The 21,687-nt window shown below is 43.2% G+C and overlaps 1 protein-coding gene across 1 annotated transcript in view; it reads left to right on the top strand.

The window, feature by feature from the left end:
• CUBN (cubilin) overlaps positions 1-21,687 on the top strand; it is a 306,910-nt gene that overhangs the window by 214,100 nt on the left and 71,123 nt on the right. The window contains exons 49-56 of the mRNA XM_075552448.1: positions 2,714-2,885; positions 4,522-4,728; positions 8,236-8,385; positions 11,320-11,441; positions 11,900-12,125; positions 13,983-14,170; positions 16,051-16,207; positions 17,238-17,387. Coding sequence (XP_075408563.1) covers positions 2,714-2,885; positions 4,522-4,728; positions 8,236-8,385; positions 11,320-11,441; positions 11,900-12,125; positions 13,983-14,170; positions 16,051-16,207; positions 17,238-17,387 — 1,372 coding nt within the window. The remainder of the gene's footprint in view (positions 1-2,713; positions 2,886-4,521; positions 4,729-8,235; positions 8,386-11,319; positions 11,442-11,899; positions 12,126-13,982; positions 14,171-16,050; positions 16,208-17,237; positions 17,388-21,687) is intronic.

Genomic DNA, 21,687 nt, shown 5'->3' with positions numbered 1-21,687 from the left:
ATTTTTCTGATCGGAAACATAATAGGTTTTTATTGCATACTATTTGGAGTTCAGAAAATAAAAATTATACAAATATACAAAATTCTATACAATAGTTAGTAAAATTTGTATTAATATACTGCTTTTTTTCCTTTGAAATTTGTGTTAGGCAGGGTTCTCCAGACAAACGAAACCAGGACACTGATGATTTTATATATATGATAGGTTCATACAGCAAGAAGGAATATAACAACTAATTAGACCACACAGCAGTACAGAGGGTTAAGTTCAACTCACTTCTATAGAACAATTAATATACTGGAAGTCCTTCAACTCTCGCGGGTAGCAGGGCCCAAGGTCAAGAAAACAGACAGCAGAGTCTTCTCTGAGGCAAGGCAAGCAGAGTCTGCCCAAAGGCAGCAAGCAGTAGAGTGGGTCACCAACATTCAGTAGCTCAGGAGCTTGGCAAAGCAGGCCTGGATGGGATATCCAGCACAAGGAATACAAGGCCACAGGATCCACCAGTCTCAAGCTCAAGTAATGTGCGCACCAGCAGCAGCATGGCAAAGCAGGTCCGGAAAGAGCCTGAAGCTCTAGCAAGAGGATCCACAAGTTGGCGTGGCCCACAGGTAGTGAAGCTCACAGGTTGAGGCAGAGAACTAGCTACAGCAGCAGCAGCAGCAGCAGCAGCAGCAGCAGCAGCACCCACTCTGCAGTGTGATCCAATCACCAGAGAGCAAGAGAGAGGTGGGCGGGCCTTGCAGAGCCATATATCTCTTTGTCCGCCAATCAAACTGTGACCTGATTAATCCCACATGTTCTTCTTGGCCAGGTTGGCACAATAAACCTAATGATAACAAAATGTCTTACACAACTGAGTTCATATTGAAGATAGTGAATATTGGGAAACAGCAACAGAATATTCCCATGTGCTACAGGAAAGTTTTTCAGGAAACACAGGGCAGAAGTGGGATACATGATGGTACCTAGAGGGGATTTCAATCAAGGTAATGACACTACAGGTGTGTAAGTGTTGGGTATAAAACTAATTGATCTGCTCTGTAAGAAACCCTCACACAACCTATAATAAAAGTTTGCTTTTTTGAAGAGGTACATAGTTTTACAAGTCAAGTACTAAAAGAAAATGTATAGCAGCAATAACAAAATCAGAACTCTGACTAAATCTGAACCCAGGATATCAAATATGTTTATTTTCAACTCTCAGTTTGGATAGTTTTCATGATTTACAATGGTATTCTTCTTTTGCTGAGTCATGATTTTCAATGCACAGCATTTTCAAGTGATATCCTCCTGTAGATTTTGATGATTTAATTACTTTCTACAGCATTCGGATGTCCATACTTCACTCCTTCCTCTAACTGCTTCTCAGAAGACCCAAATGCCAGGAACTTTGTTTACATGTTTATTCAGTGTTTCCGTTACAATGATTGCATAAATATTCTTCACAACCGAGTCAGTAGTGTACTATGGTAGTGTGCTTCATTGTGTCATTTTTACATCTTCTTCGTTTTTTCAACAAAATATTTGTAGAAATATTTGTCATTTTGCATTTCTTTTGGCATTGTTTCATGGATCAGAATCGGAGGGTTTGAATTCCAATTCTCTAACCAGCTTTATGAATCTGAAGAAATTGAGTGTAATCAGACTGAAAAAATAATCTTGAGGTGGTCTGGAAAGCAGAAACAATATTATTTTCCCTAGAGAGTTGTGCTTATGGGCAAGATGATCTCAGTGGGAGTTGATAAACACAATTGGGCATCTTGTCTCTGTGCATCCCCAGCATAGGACCAGCAATGCCGTGTCTGAGCCTGTGAGCTGAGAGATGCCCACAGGGCTCAATTTAATGTCTACTCATACTAAATAAAGGAACGTACAAAGAGATATCTTGTGTTCACTTCACCTTCTGCATCGCTCTTAGTGGCAGTGGCTGAGTAACTATTTCCAATTGTAAACTAATCAAAATCTTTTGTAGAAATGGGAATGTCAATCAGGCAATAGCTGTTTAGTTATTCCTGGATTGTTATTTTTCTGAACTATAAGTGCAGCTATGTTAAAAATTCACCTTGGTTTTATACTACAGAAGAATACTGTGTGGCAATTATTAGAGTAGCCTGAAAGCTAGGGTTATGGTTTTATATTTTGGAATGTACAATACTGTAGGCCATTAACATTTTTTTTAATTAGTAAGAATATGGTTTGGTTCCCTAAGTAAGTAGGAACAACTATTATGTGTATAATGAGATTATTTTAAAAAATTACTTTTCAGGCAATCTGGGGGTGCTTGAGTTATTGCCTCATATTATCAGAGACCAACATTTAAGCCTCCTCTCTATGTATTCAGTGCACTAATCTATTGTGAAAAACCACCTGGCAGCTCTGTACAGTGGAAATGTAAGCACAGTGGAGCCTCTACTTTACATTTAGAACTTGGCTTCCAGTTGCAACGTGTACAGCAGCTTCTCATTTGTCACTGTGTGGCAGGTGGGCATTAGTGCAATACTTTCATTTTAGTGAAATGACCCTGAGGCCACCAAATGTGCTCCAAGTGACACAGTGCCTTGCAGCTCTGTGACAGGACCCTGGGGTGTTAAACAATTCATTTTAGCTCAGTGCTTTCTTGGAAAGAAATGGTTCCAAGCTGAGAATAACACTTCTTAGGGAAATGCTCAGTGAGATGGACTGGGTCCTAAAGGCTAACCTATTTTTCTAACAGGTATTCAACGGCATTAGAAGTGACTCGCCCCTACTAGAGACAGTGTGCAGTAGTGTGAATGTAAGCGACCAGATACAATCTTCAGGAAATACAATGAAAGTCATCTTTTTCACAGATGGGTCCAGGCCATATGGAGGCTTCCTTGCTTCCTACACATCTAGTGAAGATGCTGGTAAGAGGGGATGCTATAAATACACCTTGCTTTGGTGCACTAAAGATGCTCTACAAAGACTGCCAACGGCATTAGAATCCCCGTTTCCCCCTTTAGTGAAAACGTTATACCTGGGGTCCTCTACATGAGGAAAAGATATATAATCAGATAGAAAATCCAACTCAGATAGGGGGAAATTAAATGGTATCAGAACAAAAACTGTTCAGGATCCAAGAACAGGAATGGGAATAGCGATACCCGAAGGGTGGGGAGAAGGTGGGGCATGGAGGGGAGGAAGGGGAAACCGATTGCAATGATTGACATACAACCACACACACTCCCCTCCATGGGGATAAACAACAGAAACCCTGAGGGAAGGGAGACAACAGTCAGTGTAAGATATGAAAAGAATAATAATTTATCATTTATCAAGGGGTCATAAGGGTCAGGGGGAGGGAGGGGAAAAAGAGGAGCTGATCCCAAGGGCTCAATAGAAAGTAGTAACTGTCTAGAAAAGAAGGGTGGCAACATATATAGAGATATGCTTGATACAATTGATGTATGGATTGTTACAAGAGTTGTAAGAGCCCCCAATAAAATGATCTTTCAATTAAAAAAAGAAAGCAAGAAAGAAGACTGTGATTGGGGATTGAAAAGGAAGAAGAAAACCACATTAGCTGCTCTCACACTGATTCCAGCTCTGCCCCCGGGCTTTCAGGAGGCACAGTTCCACATTCGCAGAAAGCCTCCTGGACACAGCTACATGGTTGCCTAGTTTTCAGTCGTTCCTTGATTCTTTTGAGCTGAAAGAGGCTATCTACATTTTACAACTCAGTTTACTCTTAGAGAGTAACAATTTTACTCAAGGAAGGCAGATTTCATTGTTTCTCAATCACCCTTCTCAGTGCAATAGATGGGAGAGGGAGTTTCACATTTGGCGTGGCCTCTCCTCTGCACACCTTTTACTGTGACCATCCTTTTACTTTCTGGGTTAGTGACATTCTGTCCTGGCGTTCGAATTTCAAATTTAAGTGATTTCCTTGAAAAGGGATCATTTGTTCCCTTGTTAAAAGGAGCAGATTAATTGGCTTTCCAATGTAATCATCATCTCAGTTTGATCCAAGTAAACCCTTAGGATGAGCAGAGGATTTCTTAACAGAAGGTAGAAGACCTACAACAGTTGTATTTGGGTAGTTCTCTAAATTAAATGCCATGAAATGATTGGCTCTAATTCGAAATATTGATGCACAGCCAAACCTCACCCCCTTAATCTATATGTACCCACTTCCCTCAAGACCATTCAGACTCATAGTCACCTATAGAGGATTTCGCGTGAGGCTGCCCATCTTTAGTGGAGCAGCAAGCTCCATTCTTCTTCCTTGGAGGGGCTAATCTTGGAGTTAACGGTCTCAAGCTGACTGGACAGCATGACCGTGGCTCCAGGGGCTAAAGGAGCGGTTGGCTTATTTTTATACCCTACTTTTGTAAAACGCGGATATTTCCCCCACTGTTCCATTCATAACCTCTACTGGCGCTGCATCTCGAAGACCAAAGCAATCTGTTGGTGGCTTTATTTCAGTTACTGATTTGGTATTGTCTCGATCTTCTATTATGGAATGGATCCAATTGTGTTCTCTGTTGCCTTTTGTTTTCTTAGTGTGCGGTGGGCCCCTCACAGCCTTCCCTGGAGGAAACTTTACTTCACCTGGCTATGATGGCGTCAGGAACTACTCCAGAAACCTGAACTGTGAATGGAGTCTCACTAATCCAAATCAGGGAAACACATCCATTTACATTTATTTTGAGTTTTTTAATGTAGAGAGTCACCAAGACTGTCGATTTGATGTGCTGGAGTTTCGAGTGGGTGAGTTCAATCAATGGACACTTTTCTTATAATTTTTGTTCCTGTAAAGCAACAATGAAGAACTAAATGCTACAGTGTGTGTGTGTATATATATATATATGTATATGTATATATACTGATCCTAAGGAAAACAACGTTGCCATTCTGTGCCTAGATGAAGATAATATGCCCAGGTGAACAGTATATGAGATGGATCTGTGCTTACAACTAGAGCTTATATCACACCTGATCAGTTTTGGAGCATGTGAGATTTACTCCCGAGAGAGAATTCTTTGCCTCCATGTCATAATGAGTACAGAGTGTCCTTCAAAAATCTTCTCCAACTCAAGGCTCCTTTCCCGGGATAGTGGCACTTAGCATAGTCACAGTGTATCTGCAGTTTCATAAAATGATGGAATTTACCAAGAAACTGTGGAATCCTACTTTGAAATTAGAAGTGCAAAGAAGTTTTGCAATGTGCCAGATGAAGAAGCATATGGATGCTTTGGGCGGGGGGGGGGGGGGGGGGGAATTCTCTCAAGTTTTCACACTAGAAAAGGATTGTCTTGAACTTGGTTGACCATTATTCTCTTAAGAATTGGTCAATGTTTGCATTCATGAAAAATGAATACATTTTAGTTTTTTTCCTAGATTTAAGGCATTGACACACTTCCATCGACACACCTTGGTACACACGTGTAAAATCAAGAAGCAAACAAACCCTCTGCTGTGGGATCCACTCTGGTTCTACAGACCCTACAGCACACAGTAGAACTGCTCCCTAGAGTTTTCAGGGCTTGACAGAAATAGCCCCATATTTCTCCCACAGAGAGGCTGGTGGCTTTTAACTGCTGACCGTGTAGTTAGCAGCCTGATGTGGAACCAACAACACCACAAAATGATAGTGTAGAGCTACTCTATTGTCAATGGTTCAATGCGTTTCATATTATCCAATGTTTAAATACAAGGACATCATGCTTGGTTAAGCGGAGGGGTAGTGAAAAATAGGGAGACCATTGACAGAGGCTGCTACAATGCTCAGACATCAGAACAATTGTGAGCACGGCTCAGGAGCAGGCGATGGTTCATTCGCTTACAATGAGTCCGAAGCCACTCAGTAGTACCGAACAATGGCGATAGAAAGTGAGGGTGAAACCCTCAGAGATAGTGTAACGAGCTAGTGAGGATGACCTGGCTCAGCCATGGAAATCAGAGCTATATACCTTAGTGAACATGGAAGGCAGAATTGTCAAGGAGTATCAGGTGAAGTATGAGACCCTAGACCAGGGGTCCTCAAACTTTTTAAACAGGGAGCCAGTTCACTGTCCCTCAGACCTGTTGGAGGGCCAGACTACAGTTGTTGTTTTTTTAAACTATGAACAAATTCCTATGCACCCTGCACATAGCATATTTTGAAGTAAAACACCAAATGGGGCAAAAGCACTCAGCGGGCTGGATAAATGTCCTCAGTGGGCTGCATGTGGCCTGCGGGCTGTAGTTTGAGGACGGCCGTAGACCAAGTGCAATCATTCTCTTGGCTTTCTGCAGCAGATGATGGGTTCAGACAAGGTTAATGAGGGAAATGGGTGTTGACACTTGACAATGACCTTCATGTGATTCTGCTGAACTCTCGTGAGGCCCACCTGTTTCAAGCCCCCTGGCTTATAGAATCAAGCAGAGCAGCTGTGGGTCAACTCCAGTCAGTTAAATGTGGTCTTCCTTTCATCTTCATGACCATTCAAATACTGTGTTTCGGCGATTTCTACAGTCAGCGATGCTGGTTTGAAATAATAAACAGCGAACTGATGAATGTGAGCTCGTAGGTGTGCCACACCTACAAGAATAAATTTCTGTGGAGACTAATTTTTAAGAAGTGGCTCAACTCCGGTGTAATCATTCTTGGCCTGAATACTGACCATTCTTTCCCTTTGTTGATCAAATATAATGAAGAAATCCTTACATTTTGAGGTCATCATCACTTTTTCTATCCCCCCCATTGTATACTACCTCACACTCCCTAAAAGAGGCGCATCCAAATTTCGTGTTAAAAATAAGTTCTATGCAATTTAAATTGTTCATGTTATGAAAGCACCAACTAGAAACACGTGACATTTCCATTATAGGGAGGTCTACACCAAGAAATACGGGATTTTTACACAATTGGAGGGACTTATTCTTTTCCCTGTGACAAAGACAGATAGGAACTTTGTGAAATGGGTCTTACTAAATCAATTAAATGTATGCAGATAGATAATTTTGAAGTTAGGAAATATGTTATATGCACCAACTCCTCATTTCTTGGACACAGTGAGGTTCGTGTAAATGGAGGTTGACCACATCACATCACAAAATGGTGGAAAGCCACAGCACCACACAACTACCAAACCACTGAACACCACGGCCCAATTAAGTCAACACATTAGCTTAATCATCCCAGCCAGTGTTACTCTTACCTCACACCTTGCCATTCATATAGTACATCATTCAGTGCAAGATATTTGGATAGTAGGCATTTTACAATTATAAATGTGCAATGTGGGTAATGGTGAGGAAATGGCATGGAGGCCAAGCCGGACCTTCTCTGCCAACACTAGTGGGAAGGAGAGTCTAATTCCAGACCATCCTCAGCAGGGCAGATTTAGTCATGCTGAGAGAGACTCAGTTTCCCTTTTCAATTCCCTTGACATTACTCTTGCCATCAACCACCCCCTCCAGGCACTCTGCTTTTCCACTGGGTTCAATAATATTGCCACCCAGAGCTCAGGCAATATCATGTTTGTGAGTGTACTAGGGAAGCTGTAAGGCTTAAGTCAGGATCAGAAAGTTTAAGGATATAGTTTTTTACGCGGCACCTCTTTTGCTTCTCTCTGACATCCACAGTCTCAGCCTCACGACCCCTTGGCCTCTGCCCTACTCAAGAAAGTGTTACCAAGCCCTGTTAGCATTGATACGTACCCAGAGGACGACCTCCTACTGGGCACACGAGTCTCCTGTGTGAAGGCACTCATATTTAGCTAATTTTTCTGGGGCCCACGAGGCCTGCCACTCTGTGATCCGCTACCGCACCTTTCACAAAGTTTCAAGGTCAAGGTCTGCTTGTTACACCTCTTCCTTTCCTCTGCAGTCTCTCCATGAAGGCACCGTGATGCATTTCACACCTGCCTTTTTGGGTGGCTATGGGATTCTCTGCTCTTCCTTCTGAAAATGTTCCCTTTCTACCCAGCGAGATGGCATCAATGACCCCCTTAACTGGACTTTCACAACTGTTAGTGTTGTCTCCCTCACGTGTTATGTGAGAGTCAAAGACTCTGGGTAAAAGCACTGTGCTAAATAATTCTACTTCATGACAAATGACATCATTCATAGGTGAGATAATTAATGAAGAATAACTGAATAGCACTATCTAGATTATATGATTTAATATGTATATATAGTAACTTTTAAATATTCTATTTAATAAATAATATACTATGGAAACTTATTTTAAAAGCTATATAATTATGGCGCTTGGAATGTTATTTTGTGTAGGAAATGCTGACGGGCCTTTGATATGGAGACTTTGTGGACATTCAAAACCTGCAATGCCTTTGGTTACACCTTACCCTCAGGTCTGGATCCGCTTTGTCACCAATCAACAGGGAGAAGACACTGGATTCCTTGCAGGTTACTCCTTCACAGGTAAGAGCTATGGCTGAGTTCTCAAACATTAATCACAAAGTAACAGACGATTTTTAAAACCTCAAAGTTTCATCATTTATTTCCCCATTAAAATCTCCTCTTTTTTGGTTTAAGTTTATTTGAAGGTAGCTTCAGTTATGTTATGGGGATCCCTAGTGGCATAGTGGGTGGCAAGCTCTCAGATCAGGATGTTAAGCCCATCAGTAGCTCTGTGGAGAAAAGATGAAGCTTTCTGCTCCATTAAATATTTATAACTCTGGAAATCCAAAAGGACAATCAGGATCGATGAGATTTTCTAAAGTGTTTTCTAACTGGCTATTGCCATTCTTTAGGAATTGTTTTATTTTTATATGTTGATATTTCACTCTTCCTCTGGTTTTATTTTACTGACTAAGTCCACCATCATAATATTCGACAGAAGGTAGGATAGCATCTTATTTCTTACCTTAATAGGAACACATGGCATTTCATTGCCAGGTATGAGAGCTTCAAAATGTTCGTGGAAAAGTCCATTATCTTGGATTTGAGGGCTTGCACTTAATTGTAGCTCCAATGAAGAATAATTAATTCTTATGACATAGACCTACTTCATCCTCATCCCCTTGAAGGGGTCACTGGAGCTATGAGTCCTCTACCAAAGTGTGGTGTAAAAACTGGATGGTGCCCGGCTATCAGAAAGAATAGCATCTGGGGTCTTAAAAGCTTGTCTTCAAACAAGCAGCCCTCTAAGTGAGGTATCAACTAAGTCAACATGGAAGAAATACACCAGCCTTATGATCTAAGGATTGTAAATAATATAATACGAATCTGGAGGAGTAAATAGTATCAGAGTGTATGTTCTGAACACCCAGTTTGCAGGCTACGGAAGATCGTGTAAGCCCCAGTTCCAGTTGCTGGATGCACACACACAGATCAAAACTCCACTGGTTCTCCTCTGACCACAGTCCAGGGGCCGGAATAGCCTTGTTACCAGACAGAGACCATTGTAAAGTCAAGTATGGCACCAGTAGTTAGGTCCTGAGGTCTTATCACTTGATCTCCCCTTTGACCCGTTGAGGTTTTTCCCATTATCCTCTCATTCCATTTTTCCAAGAACTTTTTGAAGCATGCTCTTTTATGAATTGCGTTGTATTCCTTGCATCCCGTGCGATTCATAGTTTGTCACTAAAAATGTTTGATCCAAGAGAGGCAGCTCTAGTCCTTCCTGCTTTCGTGGGTCAAGCGTTTGCCTCATTCCTGTTTTATCCTCAATTGTAAATAAAAGTCATTGTTCCCGCCTTTCTTTTCTTTTGGGTTCAAAGCCATATCCTCTCTTCCTTCACTCAAAGATCAGCAAAACCGCAGGTTTCCACCTCTGGGACTGGTACCTTGCTTCTATAGCTTCTCTGACAGTCACATCTTCAGTTGTGGATTGTTCCTCTAAATTTGAGTTCACTCATTGCTTAGGAAACAGATTTGCTGATGCAGGGGTTAAATGCTTGACTTCTAACCAGAAGGTTGGCAGTTTGAACCCACCTGCTGCTTCGTGCCACAAAGGTGTTGCTGGCAGTCTTTATCTGAAAAGGTCGTAGCTTCGGAAACCCTGCAGGGCAGGTCCACTCTGTTATATAGGGTCACTAATGCTTGGAACCAACCAGATAGCAATGGGTTTCGGTTTTATTGCTGAAGATTTTTCGATATTCCATTTTCTTTCCAACAAGTTTGGCTATGTATAAACACATGTTCATGTTAGAGTTTTGTCTAGTGCTTTGTTGTGTTATTACCAACCATCTCTTTTTTTGGAGGAGGGAATGAACGTGACTGAGAGCTACTCAAAAAACCATCTTTGCTCAAAAACCCAACCCAACTGCCACTGAGTTGATTGCTACTGATAGGGGCCCTACATGTCCAGGGCTGTCCATCTTTAAGGGAGCAGAAAGCTCTCATTTTCTCCCAAAGAGCAGCTGTTGGTTTCAACTGCTGACCTTGATGCCAGCTGTTGAACTCTTGTCCAGCAGTGGACCCAGGGCTCCTTATTGTTGTTCCAGGCGTCAAATAATGCCAGACCTAAGCTTTGGTCAGGGCTCAGAACATAGCAGGGACTTATCCTGGCATGATGGGCACATGGATGCATTTCTCTCACTGGATCCCTCATTCCACAAAGCAGTTGCTGGCAGATTCACCTCTTCTGCTTCTACTTGGCTGTTGATATTGATTTAGAGATCAAAGGAAAAGAGTCAGGCTTCAGGAAACAGACCAGACAATGCTTTAGAAAGGTGTCTGTTTGTCAACATGTTTGCTAATGTATAATTTTATGGATCTATGTGCTTAATATCAAACAACAAAGTTTCTAATTTTTGTCCTGGTAATATTCTTCCAGACTCCCTGTACCCAATGATGTCATTCCCTTTTTTAAAAAACTTTACCCTATCCAGTCCTGCCCCATCCTCCCATTCTCTCCTATCTTTAAGCCATGGTTAGAGCCTTGAACTTTTCCTGAAACACACCAGTTTGTCCCTGCAGCTCACTGTGCGCTCAATGTCCTTTGCTAACACCGTGAGCCAAATGGTGTAATTCTTCCCCACTCTCCCTTATGAATTGTCCAGTTTTTGCCTGCTGATGAGGCAATTGCAAATGCTATGGCTTAAAAACTGTCAGTGACAGACATGTCTGATTCTTCTCCACTTAGGATACAGCTTATCTTCCTTCTTTTTGTACCGACCCTGCCCTCGCTATGTAGAAGTAGTGTGATATGCTATTTAATCAAGCTTCCACCAAATTTTACTTAGCTTTTATGCAGTTTATTTTATCATTTATCTTCTTTTTTGGGGAGTGGGGTACCGTGACTCGGATTCGATTATCATTTATTTTCATTGTAAAGTGTAACTGTTTTCTTTGGCTTTGCAGGTGTGTTTTCCTTTACCTTATTCAGAGGGTTGTACGTTTTATTTTCAGACTGTGGCGGAATACAGATGGGCGAGAGTGGAGTGATCACAAGTCCCAATTATCCGGCCTCCTATGGCAGCTTGGCTCACTGCTCCTGGCTATTGGAAGCCCCACCTGGCCACACCATCAGTGTGAGTGCTACTGATGGATTCAAGATGCTGCTGAGATTACAGAAAACCCAAGCACTTACAGAAGACTTTGTTGCTGCCATCAGAAAGCACCACCCTGCTGTTTTTTTCTGTGAAATTCTCTCTTTGGGATACAGGTCTCAGTGTATGATGACAGAAGTGTCTTCTCCAGCATCGGAGAAGCTATTCAGAGATGATAATTCCACACTCAGAGAGATGTATTCATGTTCTTAACATAATAAGTTCCGTCTTAGCCAACTATCCCATCTCAAACCGTTCAAGAGAATCTTCAAAAAGTAAAGAATAAGGGGGAGGAGGGAAGAATTCAATATGAGACAAAACTAAAACAGACATATAGGGTTTTGAGGAAAGCAGACAGTTTGTAAGAATAGCAACCTCAAGGTAGATCAATTCACTTACAATTCATAATGCCTCTTCTTTATTATTTTTTTCTCCCCCAGCTTACCTTTAGTGACTTTGATATCGAATCCCATGCAACTTGCACTTGGGATGCGGTCACTGTCAGGAACGGTGGCTCTCCTGGATCCCCCATCATAGGACACTATTGTGGGCAGTCCAACCCCGGGACGATCCAGTCCGGATCCAATCAACTGGTGGTGTCTTTTAACTCAGACTATTCAGAGCAACGTGGTGGATTTTATGCGACCTGGGTCACCCAAACTTTAGGTAAAAGAAACTCTCTCTTTACTTATATTTTGACATTGATGTATTTAACAATATTTATTCATTAATCCAACAAATATGCGCTAAGTACAAACACAGTCTGGCTCAATTCTAGATCTTTATAGCTATCTTCTCCTGTAGCAACCCTGTGTGGAAGACACAATACCAGGACACATTTTCCCCCATTTTGTATGGGCATAAGCTGAGGATAAATGAGTTGGTAAGTTTTCTAGGTCACACAGATGATAACTGGTAGAGTCAGCATTTAGGTAAAGGCAGGCAAGTGCAGAAACATCCATCTTAACACGTCACCATTCAACCCATAAGCAACCACGGCCTCACAAGAGAGAGAATGTGTGTTGAAATCACCGCTGAGGGGAGGAAAGAAAGTTAGACACATTAGGAAAGAGCCATGGCTTCATCTGTTGCCCCTTGAACAATGGGGAGCCATTGAAGCACTTTGAGACCGGAACTAGTGACGCGACAAATTTTGTAGGTTGAAACAAATGGGAATAAACTTGGAATGAAAAATTTTAAACAAACACAGATTGGATTGAAAACAGTAGCTTTGTGCATAAAAAGTGTAAAGTTTTGGCAATTTCTCAGAAAATAGAAGGATTTGTCCTGGATATTTTGTCCAGGATTTCTGTAAAGCTTAGCAATATTGCACAGGGTAAATTTTACTAATAGAATCAAATCTATTCAAACTTTCCATTGTTAAATACTGACTGGTATAATCAGAGAGGAGATTTAAATGAGCCAGTAGTTTGTTTGTTTTTCAATCATTTTATTGGGGTCTCATACAGCTCTTATCTCAATCCATCCATCCATCCATCCATCCATCCATCCATCCATCCATCCATCCATCCATTGCATCATGCACATTTGTACATATGTTGCCATCATCATTTTCCAAACATTTTCTTTCTACTTGAACCCTTGACATCAGCTTCTTCCCCCCAACCACCCCCCTGAGAGCCCTTCATAATTTAGACATTATTATTTTTTCATGTCTTACACCGACCGCTAGCTACCTTCACCCACTTTTCTGTTGTTCGTCCCCCGGGAGGAGGTTATATGTCAATCATTGTGATCGCTTCCCTCTTGCTGCCCCCACCTTCCTTTTCCCTTCCTGAGCCACTAGTTTTTTTAAGGCTTGAAAAGAAAATTGTATTTTATCTTGCATTTATCTTCATCATTTGTCATTTTTGTTATTGTTTGGTTTTGGTTTTGAGCTTGTTTGTGCTTTGTTACTGCCGCTGCGCACACCTTTGCCATGTCTTAGGTACACATTTTAATATGACAAACTAATTCTAGATTTTTCTTTTTGTTTTTACCTGTGTTCTTTATTGTTATCCTTTAATTGGTTTCAATATAAATGAACCCAATTGCTTCGTGGAAGAGTTTCAGCCTCTCCAGGATCATATTCTCTAGTTAAGTGTATTGGAAGAAAATTACAAATGACGATCGAGTTGTATTCTCTTGTGCTAGGGGTAATACAATACAGAGTTTGGCCTTGCCATCACGGAAATGCTATGTAAACTCAAGGGAAGTCAAATATTGCCAATGAAGACCAGATAGACTTTTGCCTTCTAAGGTGGCAGATTTCGTGGGCTCAGCCATGCTCTGCGTAGCTGTAGCAAAACCCTGACACCTGAAATTTCCTCTCACTTCACTGGACCTTACATGTAGTGGGTGTGCTTGCTGGGCACCTTCCCAAAGACAAGTGCCACCCGTGTCAGGAAAGATAAACTGACATCTCGCATGTAGAAGTGTTCCTTCCCTAGAGGTCTTGAGTTGTTAAAAATGGTTATTGTCCTTCCAGACAAATGGGATTTATTTTTCCTGGTCCTCTTTCAGGCTGTGGTGGAATCCTTCACTCTGACAATGGTACGATCAGGTCCCCTCACTGGCCTCAGCATTTCCCCGAGAACAGCAGGTGCACGTGGACAGTCGTCACTCATGAGAGTAAACACCTGGAGCTCAGCTTTGACAGCGACTTCCTAATCCCCAGTGGTGATGGGCAGTGTCAGGACAGCTTTGTGAAGGTTCGTACGCTTGTTTATTTCACTGGAGCTGACCAGGTTCCGGGCACATAAACATTTACACTGGAAATGACTCATTGCCTCGCAAAATAAGAACAGGACCGTTTTGTTGCTTGGATTCTCCGCGTGAAAAAGTGAGAAAACTCTAAGGTTGAGAGTTAAGATTTGAACTGCGTCATGTCTCCTTGTCATGATATGGTGACTTCTCAGTGGCTGGTACACAGGCAATTAGGCATTAGACTGCTATCCACAAGGCCAGCAGTTCGAACCTACTGGCCGAACCAAGGGAGAAAGATGAGGCTGTCTGATTCCACAAAAATGTACAGCCCTCAGAAACCTCATAGAGGAGTGGTTCTCCATCTTCCTGACCATTTAATACAGTGCCTCATATTGTGGTGACCACCCCCCAACTATCACATTATTTTCCTTGCTACTTCCTCGCTGTAATTTGGCTCCTGTTATGAATTAGGTGACCCCAGTGAAAGAGTCATTTGGCCCCCAAAGGGGTTGCGACCCACAGGTTGAGAACCGCTGCCAGAGAGGGTCACTATGAGTCGGAATGAGCTCCATGCAGTTGGGTTGGACGAGACATTTAATTTTTGGAGCTTGTTCTATGGTCTTACGAACATTTGGTTGTTCTTTCTTGTGGGAACTGGAGAGAAGGCTAGTTGTTTTTGGTCCCCTCTCCTCCCCATCCCCTCACTCCCCTCTGCCCCAGTAGATCTTTAAGGACAGCTGCCCTTTGGGTGCCTCCCAGCCAATTTTGTAGGCAAAATTTAATGTATGCTCCCCAAATGACTGAAGATTAGAAATGTGTGTGCCGGCACCTTTTTACTTTGGGCCTTAGGAGTCCACGTGCTGAAAAGACCACAAGAGAGTCACGCACACATGGTGTCAGTGAGCCACCCATCACAATTTCTGTCAGGTTGTGCTGCTCAGGGGCTCTGGCACATCACTGTGCCTGACTTTAACAAGCTGAGCGATGATAAATTCATCTCCTACATTTCCTCCTCTTGATCTTCGCTGTTACATCTCCAACAGGTTGTGTCCTGTGTCCTTTAGCGGAAGGAGCATTGACTCTGGCCCCACTGATTAGTCTTCTCTCCAACTTACCATCTGCTTGTTCCTTTGTGAGTTCATTAAGTATTTAGGCTTCCACTTGCTCAACTCTAAAATAGACTAATTCCCACTGTAGCAGGGTTGTTTGAAAGAGCAGAGGTAATTTGAAGTAGTGTCACAGGAAGTGCTCACTACTGAGAATGTAAAACCACCTAATGATTGTGTGGTCGTGGCCTTTCGGGTCGTGGTCATTGACCTTGTTACTATTTTATATCACCTCTTGAATTCTGCACACTATCTCAATTCATGCTTTCTATGAAAATGCACATGGCTGTTCATTGGTTTGTACATGAGATAAATAGAATCTCTTCTCCGGGGATGAGATTGAGACATCTGGTTCAGGCAAGATGGCACTGGACTGCCAGTCCCCACCGTTCCTGGCTCAACAAATGCTGAAAGCGAGCCGTTCTCCCTCCACCCAGGGCAAATGGTCCATGCCACTGTGACCATGCCTTTGTGTCTCCATCAGTCTGGAGCCTGGGTAGATCACATCAACCCAGAAAAGTGACGAGGAAACCAAGTCATGATTGAAAGCAGCTATTATCCTGCTACATAAAAATAGACACAGTCTCCCGGAGAATGAGCAATGCTATAAAAAGTAGCTTTAAAAATGACTCTCAGAATATACTGAGGATTTTTATGTGTGTTATTTCTATTATGTTTACTTCTAGATACTCCCAAGTACCATTATTTTCCAGTCTAGGCACATTAATATATTGACAGGGGGATATTGAAAGCATTAAGTCTTTTTATGATTCTACCAGGTGTGGGCAGGACCTCAGGAGGCCGAAAAAGCTCTGTTAGCCACAAGTTGTGGGAACGTGGCTCCCAGCCCCATCGTCACACCGCGAAACATATTGACTGCTGTGTTCCAGGCCCAGGGGGCTCCAGCTCGGGGCTTCTCTGCATCCTTCATCAGCCGTAAGTAGCCCTGAAACCTGACAGGTCTTGGAAAGGTGTGTCGGCCACAACCAGGCTTTGAGAGCAGTGGGAAAGCTGAACCAAGCTCATGGGAACCGGAGTTGAAGAAGAAGAAGAAAACGAAGAAGGCCTGAATCCAAGAAGGTGGCCTACTCCTTTGAAAGGCCGTGAGCATGACATTGAGTTCAATATTAGGCCAGTTGTGAGCGAATATGAAAAACACAGGTGACACTAAAAACCAGTTATTATTGAGTCAACTCCAGTTAATGGTTTCAGAGAAAACGCCATAGAGTTTTCCAGGCTGAGAATAAGCCCGAAATCCCCAGTGGCAGGTATTGAGCAGGAAATCAAAGGTTAATTCCTAGTAGACCCCAGCATGGCACATTCACGTCTTGCATCAAAATGTCTGTGGTGCTTTGCCACCACTCACCCAGTCTCATCAGGGACCCCATGATGAGAATCTCCATGGACGGGGACTAGTAACTGGCATATTTTACCTCTCACCTTATGTCTTATGCTCAGTAGACTTTGAGACCTTCAAAGATCGAGATAATCTGCTCGGAATTTTTCCCTTCCAAAGTCAGCACATGGGCCTACATCTCGAAGTAATAAGCAAAAATTAGGTTCAAGCAAAAAAAAGTAGTTATTTTCTTGGCTAATGTGCTTGTTGATGGAATTAAATTAAGGGGTCACTCATTGGAAATGAGCATTTAGGGAAACGTTTGATTAAAGACATTAGGGGAAGCTTTGAAACACATCAGCAGTGCAGGCAGGGATAACAGAATGGAGTCTGACAAGGCCAAAATGAGGACAATTCCGACCTAGTCTTAGACCTAGCCAGTCTTTGATTGGTTTGGTGTCCCCTGTGGGTATTGATGCATAAGGGTGTGTTTTAATATCATTTGGAGCGTCTCAAGAAATTTTGTCTGTGGTGAATTTAGGAACTTTAACTTTGTCCTTCACTGATAAGATAGATAGTATGTGTGAGAACAAATGTGGTGGTGATGATATGCCTTTTCTTCCTCTTTAGGATGTGGAGGCAACTTCACTGGCCCGTCCGGGGACATCGTTTCCCCTAACTACCCGAAACAGTACGACAACAATATGAACTGCACCTATGTCATCGAGGCTAGCTCTCACTCAGTGGTCCTCTTGACTTTTGTGTCTTTCCATTTGGAAGGTAAGTGTCTTCTTAAGTAAATTGCAATTCATTCTCCTACTTAATAGGAGACCGAAGAGCCAGCCCAGAGAGGGCAAGCCAGAGGAAGTTCATTTAAAATCATCACGAGAAGAAAATAGTCCAAATATGTTACAGAGCGTAAGATCTCACATCTTGGAAGACACTGCTTGTTGAAGTGGCTGCCCAGCACCCTTACTTCCGCATCTCATTCCATGGCCATTGCCAAGATGTCCGCAAACCACACTGAGACCAAAATGCCTGAGCTATAAGCCCGCCTCTCTTCATCTGGCCAGATCCTAGATAGCCTGCAATCGTGGAGCCTGAAAAGGGGTAGCTTTTGCCACCAGTGAAGCGATCAGCAATACTACCGATACCTGGTACTTCATGCTGGGTTACCCCTTTTCCAACAAGTCCAGTGCCCGGATAAAGGGCCCCTTTATGGTGCAGAACCCCTTTATGGAGCAGGGGAGAAAGGGAAGCCCCTAGAAGACCATGCAGTGTATGGTATGTGCCTGTTTGGGGGATGCATCCGAGGGCCTGCGTGGAGCATACCACCAATGACGAAGAGACCCTCAAACACCTCATGCCAGGCCAGCCTCTGTTCATGCCTCCCACAGCATGATCCTGCTGCTGGTCTGTACATACACCTGGCCAGATCTCCCCAGGGCCATGCCCGCACAGCAGCTTACGCGGGAACAGATGCTCGAAAGGTCTCTTTCAGAAACCCCCTCCCCCGCAAGCACACCTTGTTCATCGCCAGTCTGCCAGAGGAGACTAAGCAAGCCAGTTGCTCATGCTGGTTTGTTCCCAGACTTATGGGAAGTCCAACTGGTCTCGGTCACCTTCCTGGACAATAAGGTGTGCAGGTAGGGGAGCTTGTGATGACCTGCAAGGCTTCCGACCACACAGAATGAAGTCATAGAGATGTCACCAACAAGTAGCATTGGTTCCTCCATGTCTACTTCTGTCCTTGTTCTGGGGCTGCCAAGCTCCTGATGGCAAGCCCCCTATGGGAGCCTTTGTGTTTAAGTAGAAATCACTCTACATTGCACCCAGAGTCTATGTCCAAAGTGTCCCGCTGACAATGTCAGTCTAGAATTGAGGTGTTTTATTGACGTTTGGTTACACACACACACACACACACACACGTTACAGAAGACTTACCATAACATAATTAAAATCCCATTCAGTACTGTATATACCATTCTATACATTCCATTCCAAAGTATAAAAATCATTCCAGAACATAAATATCACATAAACTGCTGAGAGAGAAAACAAAGAAAGGGTATTGCATTTTTTGAAAGTTTTAAAAGGCATTCTTTTACATTCTGTGCACACCCTCCAACATGCATGCATTTACTGTAAACTAGAAGTTCTCTGGCTGCGTCAGACTAGCTGCTCAATCATGCTAAGTGAGTGACTAACAGTGTCAGACACTTGCTGGCTTGTAGGGCACTGACAATAGAAGCACCCTGATGTGTAAAGAACACCAGGAGAGAGAGAGAGAGAGAGACAAAGACAGAGACAGAGAGAGAGAGACAGAGACAGAGAGAGAGAGAGAGAGAGACCGAGACCTGGTGGAACAGTGGGTTTGCTTTTCATCGGTAGGACAATTTCAAAAAGAGATTGCCTTTATTATTTTTTTTCTGTTTGAGTTGGTCCTGTATGTCAGGGATGTGTTACACTTAGCGTATGGTCCCAAAGTTCATTGATTTTTTACCCTGTTTTTAGGGGGTGGGGGAATTGTTTAATGCCCCCCTGGAAATTAATAATTTTTATGCCAGAGCCCATAATCCAGGATAAAGTGTGGTTTTCTGCTTTCACAGCCTCCTTGGCTCCCTCCTGAATCTTTCCAGGATCCCTGGTGGTAGTTGGAATCCACTCACTGATCCACGGGAAAAACAGGAGGATTTCTCCCCTTGTAATCAGTGACAGTCTTCCCACTCCACGGAAGCCGCTCCCTCCTGCCCTCCAGAGTCTCTCTGGGTGTCCAGGGCAGCGAGTGTGTTGATTTTCCCAGCGGCCCCCAGGCAATGCGGTCACTCACTCTGGGGAATCCATCGATGGATTAGTTATACAAAGCCTGTCTTCCTTTTCCCTTTTTCTGTGATCTCTCCTCTGGTTCTGTCATCTCCACAGAGGCCTTTCCTGGCGCAAGCATTTGCTACAGAATGCCAAGTATAAACAGATGTATGTCTCTATCAGTCTAGAACCAAAAATGAAATTCAGGGTCGCTTCAAAAAGTTCATGGTAAAATAGTCATAACTTTTCATTCTATTTTTTCATGAACTGTTGGGAGTCCTATCGCATGATCTTTGTGGCATTTGTGAGCACAAAACTTTGCTAGCTATAAAGAGCTGCCCATGACAAAGGGCTATGGGGGAGAGTTTGAAAATACCATGTATAATGTCATCCCGTTTTCTACATGAAATACTACACGTGAAAAATTCCAGATGTTTTAAGCCGTGTGTTATGAGTGTTATGTGCGGACCGATCATCTTTCAGTCCTTCTTTATAGCTCTCGCGTTATTTTTATAATCAGGAGGATTGGTAGTGTAGGAGGAAAAAGGAGAGCATCAGATGAGACGACGGTTGTTCTTTGGTATGTGCATCTGTTCCTGTGAACTAACAGCACTCGAATGAATGCCATGTGTCAAGAGCCGGCGGTTAGACCACGGGACCAAGAAATAAAAGTCACAACAGGCACTGCGAGTACCACTGGTATCTGTGTTCCTGCCACAGAATGACTTTGGCCTAAACAGTAACCCCCAAGCTCACTTCCATAGGGGACGCAAAGGGTAGGCTGCCAGGGCTGAGCCAACCTCACCCTCCCTTGTGGACTGGGCCCTGGTGATTCATGAGGCTTTTGCAAAGGAATATGCAGGTGTAGATTGCCAGGCCTTTCTTCCTAGGCTCTCTCAGTCTGAGTGTTGTGAAAGTGAGATCCTGCCTGGTGAAACAACACTGTGTGGATGAGGATTCTTCATCATGGCGGTTAGCACTGTCGTTTCTGCCGTGACTGTGGAGGATCTTTGGGGGTGCCTGCACGCACAATCCTGTGAAAGCAGATATGTGGATTCCCCAGATGTGATCCCTGCTTCTACCAAGGAATCTGCTAACCTTCAACCAGTTGACTAGACTGAGGGTTGTGGTAGTAGTAGGATTGTGTGTGTGTGTGTGTGTGGCATAATAATGTGACATTTTCAGAGTTATGAGTGCTCTCCATTTTCCAACTGCTAAGCAGTAATTGATGGCTATATATTTATTGCATTATGATGGTTCGGCCCTCTGCTCCCCGCCCACCCAAGGTTAACATTAATCACACTTATTTTAAGTCATGCTCTCATCCCTATGATATCAATACTGACATTCTTGAATAGCATCAACAAGCTAAGCATTCGCTAACGGCATTCAGCATCGCCTGTCCAGCCCTTTGGTAGTATGCCTGGGGAAGTCACGTGCAGCACCTGCTGGTTCAAGTTTAACGTTGCTCTCCAGGAAGGTCACAGCTTGCCTTGGAGGAACATTGGCCTTTCTAGCTGCTGCAGGCAATGGGGGCTGTTTCTGAGAAAAAACATAAAAATGCCCGAGCATTTCTGAGCCTCTACACCAGCAGGACTGACCTGCCTTGGGCAGTGATTGGGGTTACCAATCTGTTGTGTTGTGCGCTGTTTGCACACGGGGCAGAATTGGACTGCAGCCCAGCTACAGAATGCTAGAGAGGAATACGTGTGTCCATCCATGGCGTTATGGAACACTGGCATGTGCTCAGGAACCGTTTACTGGAGATTCAGTCAAATAGGAATGTGCATCAAGCCAGATTGCTGCCAAATCATAGAGACGTCTATTAGACAAACACATCAAAATGTGAAGTTATTGTTTCTTAGCATGGCCTTCATCTCCGTCTCTGAATCCTGGGAGCAGTGTTTCCATCATTCTTCCCTGGAGAATACACTTTTAAAAAATCGTGTTATTGGGGGCCGTTACAGCTCTTATCACAATCCACACATCCATCCATTGTGTCAAGCGCATGTGTACATATGTCGCCATCATCATTTTCAAAACATTTTCTTTCCACTTGAGCCCTTGATATCAGCTCATTGCCCCCTCCCCCACCTTCCCTCCCTCATGAGCCCTTGATAATGTATATATTTTTTTCATGTCTTACACCAACCGCTGTCTCCCTTCCCGGACGTTTCTGTCAAATGCCTTTGCATTGTCAATGAAACACAAGTATCCAACAACAACCAAAAAAAATATCAATGTTTCATTTTATTGTGAATTTGGTTGCGGTTTA

Source organism: Tenrec ecaudatus, chromosome 6, assembly GCF_050624435.1.
Source record: "Tenrec ecaudatus isolate mTenEca1 chromosome 6, mTenEca1.hap1, whole genome shotgun sequence".
NCBI lineage: Eukaryota > Metazoa > Chordata > Mammalia > Afrosoricida > Tenrecidae > Tenrec > Tenrec ecaudatus.
Note: the sequence above shows the minus strand (reverse complement) of the source record. Positions and strands in the feature narration are given on the sequence as shown.